General features: G+C 45.7%; 1 protein-coding gene across 4 annotated transcripts in view; it reads right to left on the minus strand.

The window, feature by feature from the left end:
• LOC308611757 (carboxyl-terminal PDZ ligand of neuronal nitric oxide synthase protein) overlaps positions 1 to 19,713 on the minus strand; it is a 310,501-nt gene extending 290,788 nt beyond the window's left edge. For all 4 annotated transcript variants that reach the window (XM_081223785.1, XM_081223784.1, XM_081223783.1 and 1 more), the window contains exon 1: positions 19,431 to 19,713. In XM_081223785.1, coding sequence (XP_081079911.1) covers positions 19,431 to 19,535 — 105 coding nt within the window. In that variant the 5' untranslated portion in view covers positions 19,536 to 19,713. The remainder of the gene's footprint in view (positions 1 to 19,430) is intronic.
• Between the last annotated feature and the right edge of the window lie 291 nt (positions 19,714 to 20,004).

A 20,004-nucleotide genomic window follows, 5' to 3' on the forward strand; every position in this document is an offset into this window, starting at 1 on the left:
GCATCTGTATGTAAGTTCTCCAGGTGATCCTGAGGTGCAGCTGGGTTGCAAAGCGCTGTTGAAATACAAAACTAGGTTTCTGAGGCAGCAAGGCTGAGGGTTCACCCTTGAAAACTGGGCTGCTCTTTAAGGCTAAGACTGGCCCATGTGAAGCACACAGAGGCCTCTTCCTGCTTGAATTTCTACAAAATCCAAGATTACAGCTCAGTCTTTTTTCTCCTTTGCCTTTCTGCAGGATGTGACCCCATAGGGTTCTGCAGTTTTTCAAAATTCTTCTCTTCTGGCTGCAATAGGGAAAAATTGGTGACTAAGACTTGAAAGATGTTTTTCCACAGAGCAGCAAAAGGTATAAATATTTGAGGACAGAAGACGAGTGATGAACAAATTCTGCTTACGTGTAGTTACACGTGAGCAACGTATTGATGAACAGCTAGGGGGAAGAAAGAGCACAAGTTCCTGCCTCCCACGCCTCAAAGAGAGAGAGAGGGCACTTCCACAGCGGGAAGCATGTTGAGCCCCACGTGCAGTCTTGCTGGGTTCCGGCTGTTTGTTCTAATTGATCTGTCAACCAGTATGTGGGCATACAGTCATTGAGGTGGGATTGCAGAAGATATGGGAAGAATAAAACAGAAAATCACGGAGTGTTCAGTTTAGAAGGGATCTCAGAGATCATCTAAGATTTAGGTTCTAAGTAGCTCTTATTTTACAAACCAGGGGACTGGAGTACAGAGATGAAAGTGACTTGTTCAAAGCTTGTTTGATCCAACAAAGGGTAGGACTGGCATTGCAACCAGTGCAGAATTCTTCCATGCCTCATTCTAGTCTCACAGATCCTGGCCTGCCTGCTGAATAAATAGACTATTAATGAGAAAAGAGTACGTTGGAATGGGGAGGTGAGAGGAGGGACTGCATCCCTCCCACATGACATAGCCAAGGCGTCAAGGCTTCTCCCTTAGAAGAGGTGAGTCAGCAGCCTCAAGTGTGTGCTTTACACATACTTTTTAATGAAAAACAACTTCAAGCTACTGCTGGAAAGAGGAAATAAAGAATCACTAAAAGGCAGCACTGTCATCAGGCACTTGATATCCACAAGCCCCAAAGGATGTCGGCCTCACTCTCTGACAAACCAAACCCTTGCCGAATTCCACACACCCCACATAGGCTCACTGAACAGCTACTATGTGCCAGGCCCTCTGACAGTACTGCACAAAATACAAGAGTTTAACCACCTTTTATGGAGCCTATGCTAAGACAAGTACACAAGTGACAGATTATAAACCAAATGGTGCTATAGTAATTTAAGGAAGAAGAATGCACACAGAGTTGGGAGGTGGGGAGAAACTAGTATCTGATGAGCTAAGCTTCATAAGATGAGAATGGAGTTGATGTATTCATCCCAGATCTACAACAACAAAGCCAGCTTCAGGCCACAGGCTAGATCACCTTCTGGAGAAGAAAAGTGAGACCCATACCATAAAAAATCTTCACCATTTTGCCAAGAGAATGGCTGGGAGGGCACAGTCACCAAACACTGCATTCTTGCCCCAAAAAAATATTTTGAAAAATACAACCAACACGACTGGGATAACAATTGGGCTGGGCAGGAAAAGCAGAATTACTATACTGGGTAAGAGCCATGTCTGGGATCCCACTCCTGGCAAAGGCGCCCCGGTAAATGTGGTGAGGAGCAAACTCACCGGTGTATACTCAATGACACCAACTTCATTCATTCATTTGTTCATTCAAGATCAATGGTGCACCTATAATGTGTCAGGCTCTATGCTAAACCCCGTAAATTCAAAACTGAATCAGACATGGTGCTTGTTTCAGCATCCACAGGCCAGGGAGTACCATCTGGAGGGGAGCTGGGAGTGGAGGGAGATTGTACAAGACAGAAATAATTGCAATATAGGCAGTAATGATTAACAGAAAGCCTAGGGACACAAAAGGAGTTGCTATCTAATATCCCAGACAATTTAATTAGCCTCAGAAACCCATCATGGATTTGTCACCAGTGACTTACAGAATCCCTGTCTGAAGTTTTTATATTTCAGCAACTTCCACTTCCAACAAGAGGCTGGGAGGGAGAAAGAAACTTCCTAATCTTAACTTGCTGAGATTGTCAGCTAACTAGGGACTGTGTTTTTACAGCCTTTATTAGCATCCCACTCAACCCTTTTCTCATTTCTCAGAGGAGCTCATACAGACACAGTCTCATTCCCATCGTTTTGGCTTAAACTGCCACATCTCAGCAGCCTAATATGTTTCCTAAACTCTGAGACAGTATAAGATATCAGGACTACTCTAAAAAGAGAATTCCATACAGGATATTAGGACATAGTGTAGCTAAGGGCCCAACCCAGGAAGAACAGCTGAAGACCAAATACAGAAATGAGACCAGTTCAACCACCTTTCAAGCTCTTGCGGTTCAGATATTAGAGTGTCCTCCCAGTGGACAGCGTATAAAGGTTTGTCATGTGAATTGTAATGACTCATTTAGAGTAAGTCCCTTTGAAGGGAAGACTATTTAATTCTGTATCTTTTCTGCTTCTGACTCTCCTTCCCAAATACAGCCTGGCCCTAAGAACACAATACGTGTTGCTGTACCAAACCTTTCTTTGCAATTTCTCTTACACCTACCTCTTCAGTTCCATGCCTGCCATTGTCGTCCTGGTTCAGGTCCTCACACGTGGAGAAGTGCCCTTTTCTGTCTTTGGAGAAGCGCTCTTTTCTGTCTTTACAACTCTTATCCATTTCCTCTTCCTAATACATGACTCTATGTGTGTGTGCACACATCTACATACATATACATATATATATGTGCATATATATGTATATATATTTATATATATATATGTGTGTACATATATGTTTTATATATGTACACACATATATATATCATTCCCTAGAGGCACACATTTTTGTTCCCCGCCATTTACAAGACGAAGTCACATCTCTCAAGCCTGGGGTATGTATGGGTCTTCCTGCCTCTATCATTTCTTCATTATCTATGGTTTTCTTATTATCTCCTCCCCCCTCAAAAAGAAGGTAATAAACCTCCACATATAAACCATCCTCTCCCCCATTCATACCACAGAGCCACCCTTTCTCTCCTTTTCACTTACCTAAAAGCTGCCCATTCACTTCTTTACTTATACATGTGGTCATTCCAAACCAAAAGATGCCTTATACCTCTTGGCAACCTCCAGAGTATAACATGGCCCCTCGTTCCAGCCACTGCCATCTCTAACCTGAAATACTGGATGAGCTTCCTGAACAGTCTCTCTGGGCCTATTATTGCCCCCTCCAACCCACTCTCCACAAAACTGCTTCAGTGATATTTTTAAACCTCAAGACTCATCATCTCATGCCCCTGCAAGACCCCTTCCAACATCACAGACTAAGCCACTAACAACAGCTGCCTCCAAAAACTGTCCTAGGTTTCAGGCAAGAATATAAATGGATGAGCTCTACCCCATCACAGCAGTACCCCCATGAACATGCTCATGAAGGTAGTGCAGTAGAACATCTCTGTGTGGAAAAAGCAAGGCCTCATTCCAGCAAAGCCTTGGTCCAATTTTGTCCCAGAATTGGATATGGAAAGACCTTGAAAAAGTCACTTAATACTTAGCCTTTGAAACTACAACGATAAAAGGGAGAGAATGACATCATGCAGCATAGTTGGAAGGATTAAATGAAAAAGTTTATGAAACAACCTGGCAGAAGGCCCAGCACATAGTATGTGCTCAATACATAATACCATCACTGTGCCTGTCTTTCCATATCTCCCCAGCTGGGCTGATTTCCTTCAAGTCACCACCTTGTCTCATGTATCTCTGACCTTCAACACCAAGTACTGTGCCCTAAACACAGTACAAGCACAATAAATACTTCCTATATGACTGGTTTTATTCCTACACCTGCATTTGGAAATGTATATTCAGGGAACACAAGTCAGATTCAGAAAAAGCTATATGGCGAAAAAATCTCAATAAATCTATGGAAGGAAAGTGAAGATAAGTGGTAAGAATTTACGAGGCGAGGCTTCCCTGGTGGCGCAGTGGTTGAGAGTCCACCTGCCGATGCAGGGGACGTGGGTTCGTGCCCCGGTCCAGGAAGATCCCACATGCTGCGGAGCGGCTGGGCCCGTGAGCCATGGCCGCTGAGCCTGCGCATCCAGAGCTTGTGCTCCGCAACGAGAGAGCCACAACAGTGAGAGGCCCACACACCGCAAAAAAGAAAAAAAAAGAAAAAAAGAATTTACGAGGCAGTACACAATGATTCATAAGGACCTCCACTTGGGAAAGACCGCAGGTCCTTTTGGTCTTTCCACCAAAACTACCTTGGGCTGTTCCAGCACTCTAACTCTGAGATTCTCCAATTGTGCGCCTTGATTTGATTAGAATCACCTGGGAGAGCTTTTAAACCTCCCAACGTGCAGAACTCCCATTTCCAGAAAGATGGAGTAGACATACTTATCCCCATTCCTCCTGCTAACAACCTCTAAAACTCCAGGCATTATATATAAAACTAGTACAAGACAACTCCAAAAGATGGAGAGAAGGCAGACCAGGCAGGGGTCTCAGCACCCAAGAAACGCCACAGTTGAGTTCCCTGGGTTCTTTTTGCCTCAATTCTCCCAGACCTGTTGCTGGAGAAGCCAGGGACCCAGAAATGCCAATGAACACAGACCAAAAAAAAAAAAAAATCCCAAGAGAAGCTCGCTTTCTCTATCCAAAGGACCAGGAAACGGGCAGCTTCACATGACAGAAAACTTTCAGACAATAACAGCTCTACTCCAGCCAAACATCACAGAAAAAACCTATTACCCTCATACTCATCCCACCAGCAGTGTCAGAAACTAGACTTCTGCCCTCCCCACGCTGTAAGGAGATGCTCCACCCTTACCTTCTTCCTGTCAGTATCAGAGAAGCCTGAATGGGAAGCTGGGACGCCAGGAAGTCCACCTGTGGGTAATAACAAGGCCTCCCGCTCTCCTCGCTGGGGTTTCAGAAGAGTCCCAGTGCTGAGTCAGAACTTTTACCACCACCCAGGGTTAGGAGGCGGAGCATCAGGGGAGATCACGTGAGCAACAGTAATGAGGCACTCCTGCCCCACGCCAGATTGGTATCAGCTGAAGCCAATAAATGATCTAGCCTTCCACCCACACCTAATGGTAGGGAGGCAGAGCTCCCCTCCCCCCACCAGCGCATCGGCAGAGAAGAGAAATCTTGCCAAAACAGACCTGATTAAGATCCAGAATATAACGTAATACCCAAACCATCCAGGTTTCAATAAAAAAATCACTTATCATTCCAGGACCAAGAAAATCTCAACATGAATAAGAAAAGACAATGAAAAGATGCCAGTACCAGCACAAAAATAGAAATATAGATCAATGGAACAGGATAGAAAACCTAGAGACAAACCCACGCACACATGGTGACCTTATCTTCGATAAAGGAGGCAAGAATATACAATGGAGAAAAGACAGCCTCTTTCTTCAATAAGTGGTGCTGGGAAAACTGGACAGCTACATGTAAAAGAATGAAATTAGAAGACTCCCTAACACCATACACAAAAATAAACCTAAAATGGATTAAAGACCTAAATGTAAGGCCAGACACTATCAAACTCTTAGAGGAAAACATAGGCAGAACACTCTCTGACATAAATCACAGCAAGATCCTTTTTGACCCACCTCCTAGAGAAATGGAAATAAAAACAAAAATAAACAAATGGGACCTAATGAAACTTAAAAACTTTTGCACAGCAAAGGAAACCATAAACAAGACAAAAAGGCAACCCTCAGAATGGGAGGAAATATTTGCAAACAGAGCAACTGACAAAGGATTAATTTCCAAAATACATAAGCAGCTCATGTAGCTCAATATCAAAAAAACAACCCAATCCAAAAATGGGCAGAAGACCTAAATAGACATTTCTCCAAAGAAGATACACAGATTGTCAACAAACACATGAAAGGATGCTCAACATCATCAATCAATAGAGAAATGCAAATCAAAACTACAATGAGGTATCACCTCACACCAGTCAGAATGGCCATCATCAAAAATTCTATGAACAATAAATGCTGGAGAGGGTGTGGAGAAAAGGGAACCCTCTTGCACTGTTGGTGGGAATGTAAATTGATATAGCCACTATGGAGAACAGTATGGAGGTTCCTTAAAAAACTAAAAATTGAACTACCATATGACCCAGCAATCCCACTACTGGGCATATACCCTGAGAAAACCATAATTCAAAAAGAGTCATGTACCACAATGTTCACTGCAGCTCTGTTTACAGTAGCCAGGATATGGAAGCAACCTAAGTGTCCATCAACAGATGAATGGATAAAGAAGATGTGGCACATATAGACAATGGAATATTAGCCATAAAAAGAAACGAAATTGAGTTATTTGTAGTGAGGTGGATGGACCCAGAGTCTGTCATAGAGAATGAAGTAAGTCAGCAAGAGAAAAACAAATACCATATGCTAACACATATATATGGAATCTAAGAAAAAAAATGGTTCTGATGAACCTAGGGACAGGACAGGAATAAAGACACAGACATAGAGAATGGACCTGAGGACATGGGGAGGGGGAAGGGTAAGCTGGGACGAAGTGAGAGAGAGGTATTGACATATATACACTACCATATGTAAAACAGATAGCTAATGGGAAGCAGCTGCATAGCACAGGGAGATCAGCTCAGTGCTTTGTGACCACCTAGAGGGGTGGGATGGGAGAGGCAAGCCGGAGTGGATATGGGGTATATGTATACATATAGCTGATTCACTTTGTTATATAGCAGAAACTAACACAGCATTGTAAAGCAATTATACTCCAATAAAGATGTTAAAAAAAAAGATGACAGATAGTTAGAATTATCTGACAAGGACTCTAAGTGGCCTTCATAAAAATGCTTCAACAAGCAATTATGAATATGCTTGAAACAAATGAAAAAACAAAGTCTCAGCAAAGAAATAAAAGATATAATTGCAACACCCAGGCAACACCCATATTAACTGAATTAAAATTGCTGAGCGTTCGCAGCCAGCAGCAATTTTTTTTTAACTCCCCCAAGATTCCAAAGAGCAGCCAAGTTTGAGAACCAGTGCTCCAACTCATGGTTCTCATACAAAGGTATCTATCAGAATCACCTGGAAAACATGATCAAGGCACAAAGATCCAAGCCCTATGCTACTTCAAGCCTGGGCCTCTATATTTTCATCAGTTTCCACATGATTCTAATAGACACCAAAGTTTGAGAACAGATGCCTTAACTAATCAAAGGAGTTTGCAGGTAATTCCTCTCACTTGAGGATGCTGCAAAATTCTTGACCTGAAGGAGGAAAGAGCAGCATTTAAGTGACCTTGAAGCAAGAGGTGAAGTTTCAATCATACTTAAAAAAAAGTTTCAATCATACTTTGGATATGGGTGCCCAGGATACAGTGTGTTTAACCTGGGCTGCCAAATTTAAGAGAAAAAAATCCACACATATTGAGGACCAGTTTGAAAATGTAGTTACAGTACAGGTTAAATCCGTTTATGGGAAATAGCATGGGAGCGAAATAATACGTTAGCTGTCACTTGGCCCATGGGAGACATTAATCTTCTTCTTGGCAGAAAAATAAAACGCTTCCACATGAGTGTCTTTTCCCATCCAAAGAAACCAAAACAAAAAGGGAAGAGTTTATAATCAAGATAGAGAAAAAGGACACAACCAAGGAGCTTTTCCATTGTGCACTGTGGGCTAAGATTTCCAACCAAAAGGCAACATCTCCTGGGCTGGAAGTTTTTTGGCATTTATACTTTCCTAGAGGGACCCTGGAGGCTCCAAGTGGAGTTGAGAGAACCAGTCCTCAGAAACGGAGCTGAGAAATGCAAGGAAGAGGGCATGGAAGTTGACAGGAGGAAGAGGTGTGGTAAGGGTGGGTGGATCACCACCGTTAGACAGGAAGTGCATGGGCAGGAGCCCAGCAAAGAATAACTCTCCCCAGGAAGGAAGGGCCTCCCAAAGCCCCTCTCCTGCCCGTCTGGGCTTTTCCACTTACTCACTGATGCCTCATTTTCATATCTGGAGACCATCAACATGACCCACCAGAGAGGCCCACCAAAGGTGGCCTGTTGCCCACTGGCACACAGCAGCTGACCAGTCCCTTGGTCACAGGTTTAACCTCAATGGGAGGAGCTGAGACCACCACCTTTAATAGTCCATTTGCCCATTCAATCCAACCTAGAAAGATGGTCTCAGTTTCCTCATTGGAAGCAAAAACACCTACCCTCAGGGGGCCACTGTAAAGATTAAATTAGTTTGCATATGTAAAATTCTGAGAACCATGCGTTGAAAGTGATGAGTACTGGATAAACATTAGTTCTTGGTATCCTGAAGCATATTCAGCACAGAAGTTAATAGTGCCAGACTGCCAGGGTTTGACTCAGGGATCTATCCATTACTAAATGTGGACTGTGAGCAAGTTACTCTGCCTCTCTATGCCTCGGCTTCCCCATCAGTAAAACTCAAATGATGAGAGTACCTTAACTTGGGGAAGATTAATCATTTCCTAGAAAGAGCTTGGCACAGTGCCTAGAACATAGTAAGTGCTTTGTAAATGATAGTGATTAATTATGTTAGCTTTCTATGATGTGAACAGCACGAGGCAGGTATGTGGGGAGTCCTCTTCATCCTTGAGGAGCTTACAGCCTAGATCAACAGATAAGAAACGCACACACAGGGCTTCCCTGGTGGTGCAGTGGTTGAGAGTCCACCTGCCGATGCAGGGGACACGGGTTCGTGCCCTGGTCCGGGAAGATCTCACATGCCGTGGAGCGGCTGGGCCCGTGAGCCATGGCCGCTGAGCCTGCGCATCTGGGGCCTGTGCTCCGCAACGGGAGAGGCCACAACAGTGAGAGGCCCGCGTACCGCAAAAAAAAAAAAAAAGAAATGCACAAACAGAACCAGCAAGGAGGAGCAGCACAGAATAGGGGACACGTGATGATTCTTCAAGCATGCAAACAGTGTTTCTAACATGCTCACACACAGGCTAATGGAGTTCAGAACGTTCTGAATGCAGGGTGCATTGGGCAAGTGCCCTCCTTGGCTACCCCTCGGTAGGGAGTCCCAGGTCTCATTCACCTCTCAAGGCTGATCATTTCAACAGTTCTCCTGGAAAGCACTGCAGCTTCAAGAATAAATGGGGGGGGGGGGCTTCCCTGGAGGCGCAGTGGTTGAGAGTCCGCCTGCCAATGCAGGGGAAACGGGTTCGTGCCCTGGTCTGGGAAGATCCCACGTGCCGCAGAGCGGCTGGGCCCGTGAGCCGTGGCCGCTGGGCCTGTGCGTCCGGGGCCTGTGCTCCGCAGCAGGAGAGGCCACAACAGTGAGAGGCCCACATACCGCAAAAAAAAAAAAAAAAAGAATAAATGGGGGGAGTAACCACTGTCCTCAGTTCTCATGGATGGAGCCATAAAAGTGTAAGACACACAAGTCTCGTTGAAGTGTTGCAGAAAACCAACTGGGTTACACGCCGTGGGTAGGGGACCAGGGGTTCTAAAGTGTTCCAACACTCTGGGCACAGAACTTGCTGGAAGTGCCATTTTAAGTAACTTTTAAAGCTAGCTGCTCCAGTGTTTGAAAGGAAATATGATGCTGAATATAAAAATTGAAAAGGGAATTGTAAGCATCACAAGGTATTAATTAATCCCATGATGCAAGATTCCTTCTGCTTAAATTACCTCTGCTTAAAGACATATTTATCCAAGAAATTCAGAGAAAGATAGTGAATACAGACAACATACAGTACTTAACAAGATTCTGTGATTTTTAATCCGAACAAGGATTAAAAGACTGGAACAAATGTGATGGGGGCATGTACCAGAAGCTAGTTAACCCCTCCTTATTCCTTCCCAAGGAGGCTGACAGCTATTTTAAGCGCACAAAGTAGTCATGCTGTCTGATTTGCAACTTTGGGAATCAAGAATAATATGGCAGCTAGATGCTTTAAGCAGGCATGTAAAATGAAGATAATACACTACTAGGCCTCTGACTTATTAAAAAAACAGAGTGGGGACTTCCCTGGCGGTAAAGAATCCACCTGTCAATACAGGGGACACGGATTCGATCCCTGGTCCAGGAAGATCCCACATGCCGCAGAGCAACTAAGCCCATGCACCACAGCTACTGAGCCTGCGCTCTAGAGCCCACAAGCCACAACTACTGAGCCCACGTGCCACAACTACTGCAGTCTGCACACTATAGTATCTGCGTGCCGCAACTACTGAGCCCGCATGCTGCAACTACTGAAGCCCGCACACCTAGAGCCCGTGCTCCACAAGAGAAGCCACCGCAGTGAGAAGCCCGCGCACCGCAACGAAGAGTAGCCCCCGCTCACTGCCATTAGAGAAAGCCCACGCACAGCAACGAAGACCCAACGCAGCCAAAAAATAAATACATAAAAATGTTTTAAAAAGAGTGTATGATAATTCCTAGATTAAAATCGTGCACAGATGAAATTTAAATTGCAATCTGCAGGACTAAACAACAACAATAATAAAAATAACGACCCATTCTGTGCCAGGCACTATGCTGTTTGCGTGCATAACTCATCTGCACTAACCCTATGAGGTATGTGATACCTGTATCCTCTTTTTACAGATGAGGATACTAAAAGAGAGATGCTAAGTAACTCGCACAAGTTCACACAGCAAGTGAGGGATAGAGCCAAGATTTGAACCCAAACACAATTTGGCTCCTGGACCCATTTATGCTATGCTGCCAACCAAATTCATGTCATAAAAACTATAAAATAGAAAATTAAAGGAAATAAAGAATTGGGGGGGGGCTTCCCTGGTGGCGCAGTGGTTGAGAGTCCGCCTGCCGATGCAGGGGACACGGGTTCGTGCCCCTATCCCGGAAGATCCCACATGCCGCGCAGCGGCTGGGCCCGCGAGCCATGGCCGCGGAGCCTGTGTGTCCGGAGCCTGTGCTCCGCAACGGGAGAGGCCACAGCAGTGAGAGGCCCGCGTACAGCAAAAAAAAAAAAAAAAAAAAAAAAAAAAAAAAAAAGAATTGGGGGTAAAGGGTATTAGTTCATTAATAAGAACATAACAGGTTGAAAATATTTTTTTTACTAATAAATGACAATTATCTACTCCTAAACTTGGCCATGTGTTCTATAATCAAAGATTCTAATTCCATTGCATATCCATCACTGGAATTCCATTTAATTCAGGAAAAATGCTTACCTGGCATTTCCCTTGGAAGGCAGTGGCACTCTGTGAGGTGGGGGTGATGGGGATACCTCCTGGGATCGGGGACTAGTCTCACTAGGGACTGAGAGGTACAGGCCTGAAGCAAGAGAAAAAGCTGGGAGGAGACTAGAGCCAGCTGAGGCATCTCCCACTCTTGGGTGATATAGGAGGGTCCTGGCAGTCCTTGTAGGGAGCATCTTAGAAATTATATTCATTGATTCAAAATACATTTTCTATATGCAAAACACTACAGTCAGCACTGCAGAAGACACAAGTGGGCAGAGGGACAGGGACCCTAATGATGACAATGGGGGGATGAAAATCAGACAAGGGCAAGCAGCTATAATCCATAGCAGGGTCTGGTCAGTCCCTTCCACATAGAGGAGGGACTGGTAACATCCACTTCACTGAGTGACAGTGGACTGGGCCTAAGAGATGGATGGGGAATCACAGGGAGGGTTGAGGGAATGGTAGGTACCCCAGATGGGCTGAAGTATAGGGTGATTAAAGGGAACTGTTCAAAACCAGAGAGCCCTGAATATCAGGCTAAGAATTTTTGGATCTAATATAGTAGGCTTATAAACTTTTAGTGTCTTTGAGTAGAAGGATATCATAATTATATTTCAGGATAATTAACAGAGCAAAAGTTTATAGGATAAAGTGGAGGCCTCCAGAAGGTAACTGAAACAGTATGGTGAGAGGTGATGAGCATCTGAACCAGCCAGAGGTGAGACAAGGAGGAACAGGCAGGATGCATGGATGGATATCACTGTGAAAATTCAAGGACACAACTCATTTGAAGTGGGGGGACGGTGGGGGGTGGGTATCCGGGAAAAGGCTGGCCACAATAGGTACTCAATCAACAGCCAATGAGTCCACTGCTCCAAAGTGTCAAGCTTGGTGTCTGAGAAGATGGTGGGGTCATTTAAAGAAGTATGAAGTCATCAGAGAGATTTGAATTCAACCTTGTTGAGCAACGGGGTTAGCAACATGTTCATTGGGGTAGAGATAGCCAGCAGGAAGCTAGAAATAAAAATCTGGAGTCTGGACTAGAGTTAGAGATGTAGGAGCCAACATGCATAACAAGGCGGGAGGGGGAAGGATGAAACTGAGCACTTACCTTAGAGGTCAATGTGCAGCAAAGAAGAGAAGGTACAGACAGGGCGGCTATGCATGGCCAATCGAGAGCCTGCAGAGAGATGAGTGAGGCATCCCAAGGAAGACAAGGATAGGCTGTTCAGGGAGAAAACTCAAAACGAATGAGGACAGAGAAGGGTGACAGTAGAACAATTTCTACATGGCAGCCAGGACAGAGGTGGGAAGGACACGGCCAGGGACTGAATGAATATTGAGAAACTGCAGAGAGTAGACCACTCTTTCATGAGGCTTAGCTGTAAAAGGAAGAGGACAACATATTAATGAAGAAAAAGGTGGAGAGTAGAGAGTTTTCACATAGAGAAAGTCACAGCACACTCCAGGGCAGAGGAGTGAGCCAGCAGGGGGAAAGATGGAACAATGCAAAGGTGGGGGTAGGGAGTGATGGGGTAATGAACAAAGACTCAGGAGAGGTGGGCTAGCAGCAGAGGGACGCCAGATGAATCTTAAAAAGAAAGAGGGAAAAAGAAAAAAACTAATCAGACTTCATAATTTAAAACTCTTGTGTTTCAGAAGACGATACCAAGAAAGTGAAAAGACCACCCACAGAATAGGTGAAAACACTTGCAAAGCTACATAATGGATTTGAATACAGAATATATAAAGAGCTCTTACAATTCAGTAATTTTTTTTAAAAAGACAATCCAATTTTAAAATGGGCAAAAGATCTGAATAGACATTTCTCCAAAGATGTGAAAATGGCCAATAAACACATGAAAAGATGTTCTATATCATTATTCATCAGGGAAATGCAAATCAAAACCACAATGAGATACCACTCCATACCCACTAGGCTGGCTAGAATCAAAAAGCCAGATTATAAGAAGTGTCGGTGAGGATGCAGAGAAATCAGAATCCTAACACACTGCTGGTGGAAAAGTAAAATGGTACAGCCACATCAGAAAACAATCTGGCAGTCCCACAATGGTTAAATATAGTTACCATGTGATCCAGCAATTTCACTCTTACCTACCTACCCATGAGAAATTTAAGCATATATCACACAAAAATTTGTGCACAAAATGTTTACAGCAGCATTATTCATAATAGCTAAAAAACAAACAACCTTAATGTCCATCAACTGATAAATGGACAAACAAAATGTGATATACCCATACAATGGAATATTATTCAGCCATAAAAAGGAATGGAGTCCTGATACATGCTACAATATGGATGAACCCTGAAAACATCATGCAAAGTGAAAGAAGCCAATCACAAAAACCCACATACACCATGGTTCCATTTATATGAAATGTCCAGAATAGCCAAATCTAGAGACAGAAAGTAGATTAGTAGTTGCTTAGGGCTGGGGTGGATGGGGGTGGGGGGGATGATAGTTAAAGGGTACAGAGTTTCATTTTGAGGTGATGAAAACGTTCTAAAATTGACTGTGGGGATGATTGCACAACAGTATGAATATATTGAAAACTACTTAATGGTATATTTTAAATTAGTGAATTGTATGGTATGTGAATTATAGCTCAATAAAGCTATTAGGGAAAAGGGAGTGGAGGAAAGAAGGAAGTTCTTTATCCAAAAACAGGAAGGAAGGAGGAAAGTAGCAGAGACCAAGTCTGCAGTGAAGGGCAGGAAAGTGGGAAAGACGGAAAGCGGGGTGGGCATGGCTCCAGGCTGCTGGGGGAGCAGGATAAGGGCAGCAGGAGGTCACTGAGGAGCTAAGGGCAGCCTCAAGGCAATGAGGTGAGAGGAAGCAGATAATGATGGTCAAAGAAAGCATTCTGAAGATTTGAGTTCTGGAAGTAGCAGCATTATGAGTGAGCGATAATAAACAATGAGTCTGATTAGGGTCTTGGACACGGATGATTGGCAAAGGTCAGCATGACGAATGAGTGTGAGATTCTGACCCCTAAATGGACTGGGACATTTTGGGCAAAGGAGACATGGCAAAATCATGAAATGTACAGATAAGGTAGAAATACATTTGCCCATCAAATTCCAAAACACCAGCTCCAGAGGAACACCCTGGGGCACCTGAGAGCAAAATAAGGGTGAATAAAAACAGGTATTATTTCTGAGCAGTGCTGTATCTCTGAGACTCATCACCCCCCAAAGATTCATCTGGTCCAGGCAGAAGATAACAATGGATATTAAAGCATCTGGACAAATACCTAATAAGGTGAAATAACCTACACTTCAATGATGACATCAGCGAATACACCAGGGCCTCTATCTGAATCCCTACTTGTTCACAGTCCTGGAAGACAGGACCCTTTGGGGGGTGGGCGGGGGAGGGGAGAGTGCACACCCAGAATATAGCAGAGTTGTTTCTGAGAGCTTTTTACCACACACCACAGGTTAGGTTTGAGTTAGAGTACCCCATTTATGGTGAACCAACCTATGTAATGTCCTAATCTGGAAGCCCTCAAGACAGCGTGTTCAAGAGGCATCACAGGTAGCCTGCTGTGTGGGGTTACTGTAATCTCTAAAATCTACATCATGGAAACCATCAGCCAGTGAAGCCATTTAGCAGGGAGGGGATAATGGCCAGAGAATTCAGTTCAGATTTGACCAAGGACTCCCAAATCCCCCAAATCACTCAGCAATAAGACAATATATTTACTGCTTTCAGACTTCCTACAACTGGAAATTTCTTCCACTTGATAAATAATTTGATGTTGCTGGCTATATATATATATGTATGTACCTGATGTTGGGGGAGGGGGTTACACACAGAAGCACAAGACAAGGTACTCAAAGAACATTCGACATCACTGGAGAAGCTATATGCAGAGGAGAAAGAACACAAAATTTTATGGTTGACCATGATCCAAGGATGGCTTTGGCAATATCTCTCATCCCACGTGCACTCTTGCACTGTGACCTTGACACTCCCCACCAAGAAGTGAAGAATACTTCTCCTCCCCTTGAATCTGAGCCAGCCTATGGTCCAATTTGACCAACAGAATGCAGCAGAAGTGACTCTGTGTAACTTTGGAGGCCAAGCCTTAAGAGCTTCCACCTTCCCTGCTTGGAACACTCCCTCTTGAAAGCCAGCTGCCAGATCAAAGGGTCACCATGCTATAAGGAAATCCAAGCTACCCAATGCAGAGAACCTGCACACGGAGGACTACCAAAGCACAACCATGAGAGTGAAGCCTTCTAGGACCTTCCAGCCCAGCCACAGCAGAATGAAGCCAAGTGAGTGATCCAGTCCACACCACATGCAGCAGAAGAACAGCCCAGCCGAGCCCTGCCTGAACTCCTGACCCACGAATCATGAGCAGATTAAACAGACATTGTTTTATGCCACTGAGTTTTGGGGTAGGCTGTTAAGCAGCAACAGATAACTGAAACCAATGTGAAGCCAGGAAACCAGGGATGAGTCCTGGTTCTGTTCTCACCTAGCTATGTGACCCTAGGTCGACGACTTCCCCTCTGGACCTCAACTTCCTCATCTGTAAAATGAGGAGGCTGTACGAGGTGAGCTAAGGTGCTTTCCAGTTCTGACAGGCTGTGCCACACATGCCCAGATCAGTGAACGGGCTAGGCAACGAGAGCTAGGAACACAGCGGGAGCTACTACTTCAGGATGAAGTTAAGGAACCATGGACGAGGAATCAAAAGGACTGGAGTGTGAGGCTTAAATGAGGCAGCACCTAGAACAATACATGGTCCATAGTAAGTGCTCACTAAATATCAGCTATAATCATTATTCTTTCATCTTATCAGTTCTGGGACTCTGGACAAGTTAATCTCTCTGAGCCCCAATTTTTTCATCTGAAAAACAGAGATAACACTAATGTCCCAATTTCCACATGAGGAAAAGTTTGTGTGTGTCAAAGTCGCATGCAAATCAAAAATCACCTACAAACGTAAGGCATAACTATGTTATTAATACTCTTATTCTTTGCACCACTGTCATGAAAAGTCTTCTTCTCACCCAGCAAGCAGAGACAGCCAGTTCATGGCACTGGCCACCAAGAAGGCATATCGGGAGAGGGAGAGGGAGAGACAAATACAAAGGAGCCACACAAGCTTTCAAGCTGAGAAGGATTTTACCGCCCACCCACCAGCAACGGTCAGTGAGCCAGGTGCCCTTTCTGACACGGAGGGCACTATCCCTTAAGAGCAGCTCCCAGACCAAGGTTATATCTTGAAAGAGCCTAGCACTAAAAGTTTGAATAATTTTCTACATCAGAGTCAGAGAGGCCAACAACCTAAGGATGCCCCACCAGTGAACCGTGAATCAGACCAACCGCCCAGCATAGAGTGAACATTCCATAAAAAATATTAAATGAATAAGCATTGCATTTGAGAGTCTGAAGCCAAAGCTCCCAGGTTCAGATCCTGTCTCTGCCATACCCAGCTATGTGCACTAAAGCAGGCAACGTATCGTCATTTGTAAGGTATAAGGAGATCCACCTCCGGGGAAGCAGTGAGAATTACATGACGTACTGCAAGTGAAAAACCTCTAGGATCCTACTTGATAGTTAAATGCACGGTGTGTTTTTTAAGTGCACAGAACCTCTGACACCCAGATGCCCTTCAACCCTAGCCATAACCTCTTCAATCTCCGCGGCACCCTGAAAATGAGCGGCATCCATCCAAAAAGTCATTCCATCCAATGTTGATTCTGAAAAACTGCCAGCCCTTGGGAGTGAAAGGCCTGGGCTCATTTTCCAAGAGTATCTGACACGGCAGCACTAATACATTTACATTTTACAGCCTGTGCTTTTCCAAAACAAGGAATGAGTGTGTTGTGGATTTAACCCTGAACACCCAGTGATCGTGCAGTTCCACGGACACTGCTCGGAAGGGATGTGAAAACCAGCCAGATGAGGTGCTTGCCAGGTGCTCATGAGACAGAAAAGCTTCTGCTTCCACCTCTACTCAGGTCTTGGTTGACATGATTTGAATGTACTGGTGTCCAGCATCGATTACCAACAGCTGGGAGTTAGGACCCAGTTCTCAAGGTCAGTCCTGTCCTTTCTTCCCTACCTCACCATTCTCAAAGCAGAACCCATGGTTCACCATGTCCCACATCTGCATTGGGAACACAGCTGCGACCAACTGTGGTTCCCCTTCCTCTTATGGAGCACCACTGTGTGTGAATCCAGGCAAGTTACTATAGGAACTACACCACACAACCCCCAGACATTTGCTTAGAAAAGAAACTACATGTTGGGAAAGAGAGGGTAAGATCCAGCAAGCTGGAGGCAAGCCTGAAGCCAGTGTTTCTCAAAGTCTGGTCCCAACCACCTGCATTAAATCACCTGGAATGCTCCTTAGAGGCGCACAGTCCTGGGCTCTCCCCAGAGGTGTCAGATTAGAATTGGAGGTGGCAAGAATCCGACTCTAACAACCTCACCTGGTGATTATTATGCATGCTAGGTTATGAGTCTTAGCGAGGACCAAATGCAGAGACTGTGAGAAAAGAATTAAAAGGTTAAAAACACTTTATTTCTGATCTTTCTTCTTTTGTTCATTCTTGCAAAACAGAGCCCTGGTGAACCAAACAAGACAAAAGCCAATTTCCCAGTTTATGCATGTCCAAGAAAATTAAATCATGACGTGACAAAAACTCATACTTGAAAATTTTAAAACCTGCTCACCAAAGCAACAGGCCTGGACAAAAATTAACCCAAACATCCTATATTAGACCAACCAGCTCTATTCTGAGAGAAGCAAGATAAGATCTTGGCTACAGCCCCACTCTGGTCCCAGCCATACCCAGTAATTCAGCTCTGCATTCCACTGCAGGGTTTGATGTCTGGGGAAACATCCTAGCTCTCCTAGCTCTAGCAAATATGGCTGGGGGAAGGTTATTCAGGGAGAAAAAAAAAAAAGGTAAGATTTAAGAACTCACACATCTCCATGAGAAGGAAGAATAATCGAAAAGTAACTGACCACATTGGACTCATATCAGACACTCAAAAAGATGTCTCAAGAATTGAAGGAAATAGCCACCTGATGGAGTAACCCTTGCCTGAGATGCTAACACCCTGCCATCTACGAAGCCATAAAGGAGAAAAAGGGAATGAAGACTGTCTCCACATCGGAAGTACTACCTTTTCAAAACCAGAAGACACAACCTACTTGGAGGGGTAGTATTTTCTGTCACTTACCAGTGACAGGCACACAGTAGGTGCTGAGCATCCCTGAGTCTTGGGGGGAGGGCGTCAAGCTGCATGAAGGAAGAGCAGAAACACTCTTCCCCTGTGATGCGCAGCAGGAACCCCAGCTGTAATCTCAGAAACCAGAACTCCTCACTCTGGGAAGTGCATCACGGGGTTGGGGGGGGGCAGCCTTATTCACACCTCATGGTGCAGTACAGAGGCTTCCGCCCCGCCCCCTCTCCCAAGGATGGACCTGGGGTTTTGAGCTGAAAATTCCAGTCACCCCCGATAAATTCTTCAGCAGCGGTCCCCTACTAGCTGCTGAAACTTAACATTAAGCCACAAAACTAGTAACCGGGCGGCTTTCACCACACCTCCCCCCCTTCAATGACTGGCACTTGAAAAGGAGCCGTGGCAAATAAGGCGTTTAGGAAGTGACTCTGACACCTGGCCGGGGTTACCTGGAATCTAAAAACGAAAACCACTCCTGTATTATTTTCTTCAATCAGGAAGCAGGTATTCCCCCTTTAAAAGACCTTCCTGAAGGCACCTCTCCCAAGGGATCCCAACAGGTAAATAACACCAAAGCTTCCCTAAATCGATTCTAAAGAACCACGTCCAGGCTGCGCTCACCCACTGGCTTCTCCTCAGAAGAAGAAGGGATCCGGGAAGTAACTCAATCAGTCCTGGATGGGTAAGGATGGGGGAGTCTGCAGGTGGGAGGAGGAGGGTGAAGCAACACGGCTCAAACTTTGCAGTTGCTCTTTAGCAGTTCTGGGCAGGAGCCCGCGGAACTCTATACAGAGAAGGGGAGTCACCCTCCCTAACAGAAAGGCCCCCAAATCAGCCTAACCCACCAGCTCTGCGTCCGGGATGGCTGCGCATCCCGTCCACTCACACATGCCCCTCCGGGGCAGTGCCCTCCCTGAGGCCCCCTCACCTTGGCCTCGAAGCAGATGCCGTGCTGGAAGGCGTCCTCGTTGTGCAAGGGGATCCGCAGGTCGTGCCCATCGTCCACAAGGTTGTACTTGGTTTTGCTGGGCATGGTGACCCGCGGTGGACCGGCTCCTCCAGAGGCGGCGGCGGCGGTGGCAGGAAGGGGCTGGCGAGACCCAGGAGAGGGGAGGCGAGAGCTGGGGGCGACGGCGCGCGGAGGGGGCGCAAGCGGAGGGGCGCCCTGGCCGCGCGGCGGCAGTGGAAGCCAGGACTCGGAGCGACGCCGAGGGCCGGGCTGCAGCGGGCGCGGATGCGGGCGACGCGAGCGGCGCTGTGGCCGCGCAATTCCTACCGGCGAGGAGGGTGGCGGGGGCGGCGGCGGGAGCTGGCGGCGCGACGACCGGGCTGGGGGAGGGGAGCAGTGGGCGCGCGGCCCGCGGCGGGACTGGGCGCGGCACTGGCCCGGGAGCAGCGGCGCGGACAGACCGGGACGAGGAAGAAAAGGCGGCAGCGGCAGCGGAGCGGGGTGCCTGTCACGGAGACGCCGGATCAGCCGCCGGCGAGCGGCTCCTCCTGCG

Source organism: Mesoplodon bidens (assembly GCF_964165515.1).
Source record: "Mesoplodon bidens genome assembly, chromosome: 2".
Lineage (NCBI taxonomy): Eukaryota > Metazoa > Chordata > Mammalia > Artiodactyla > Ziphiidae > Mesoplodon > Mesoplodon bidens.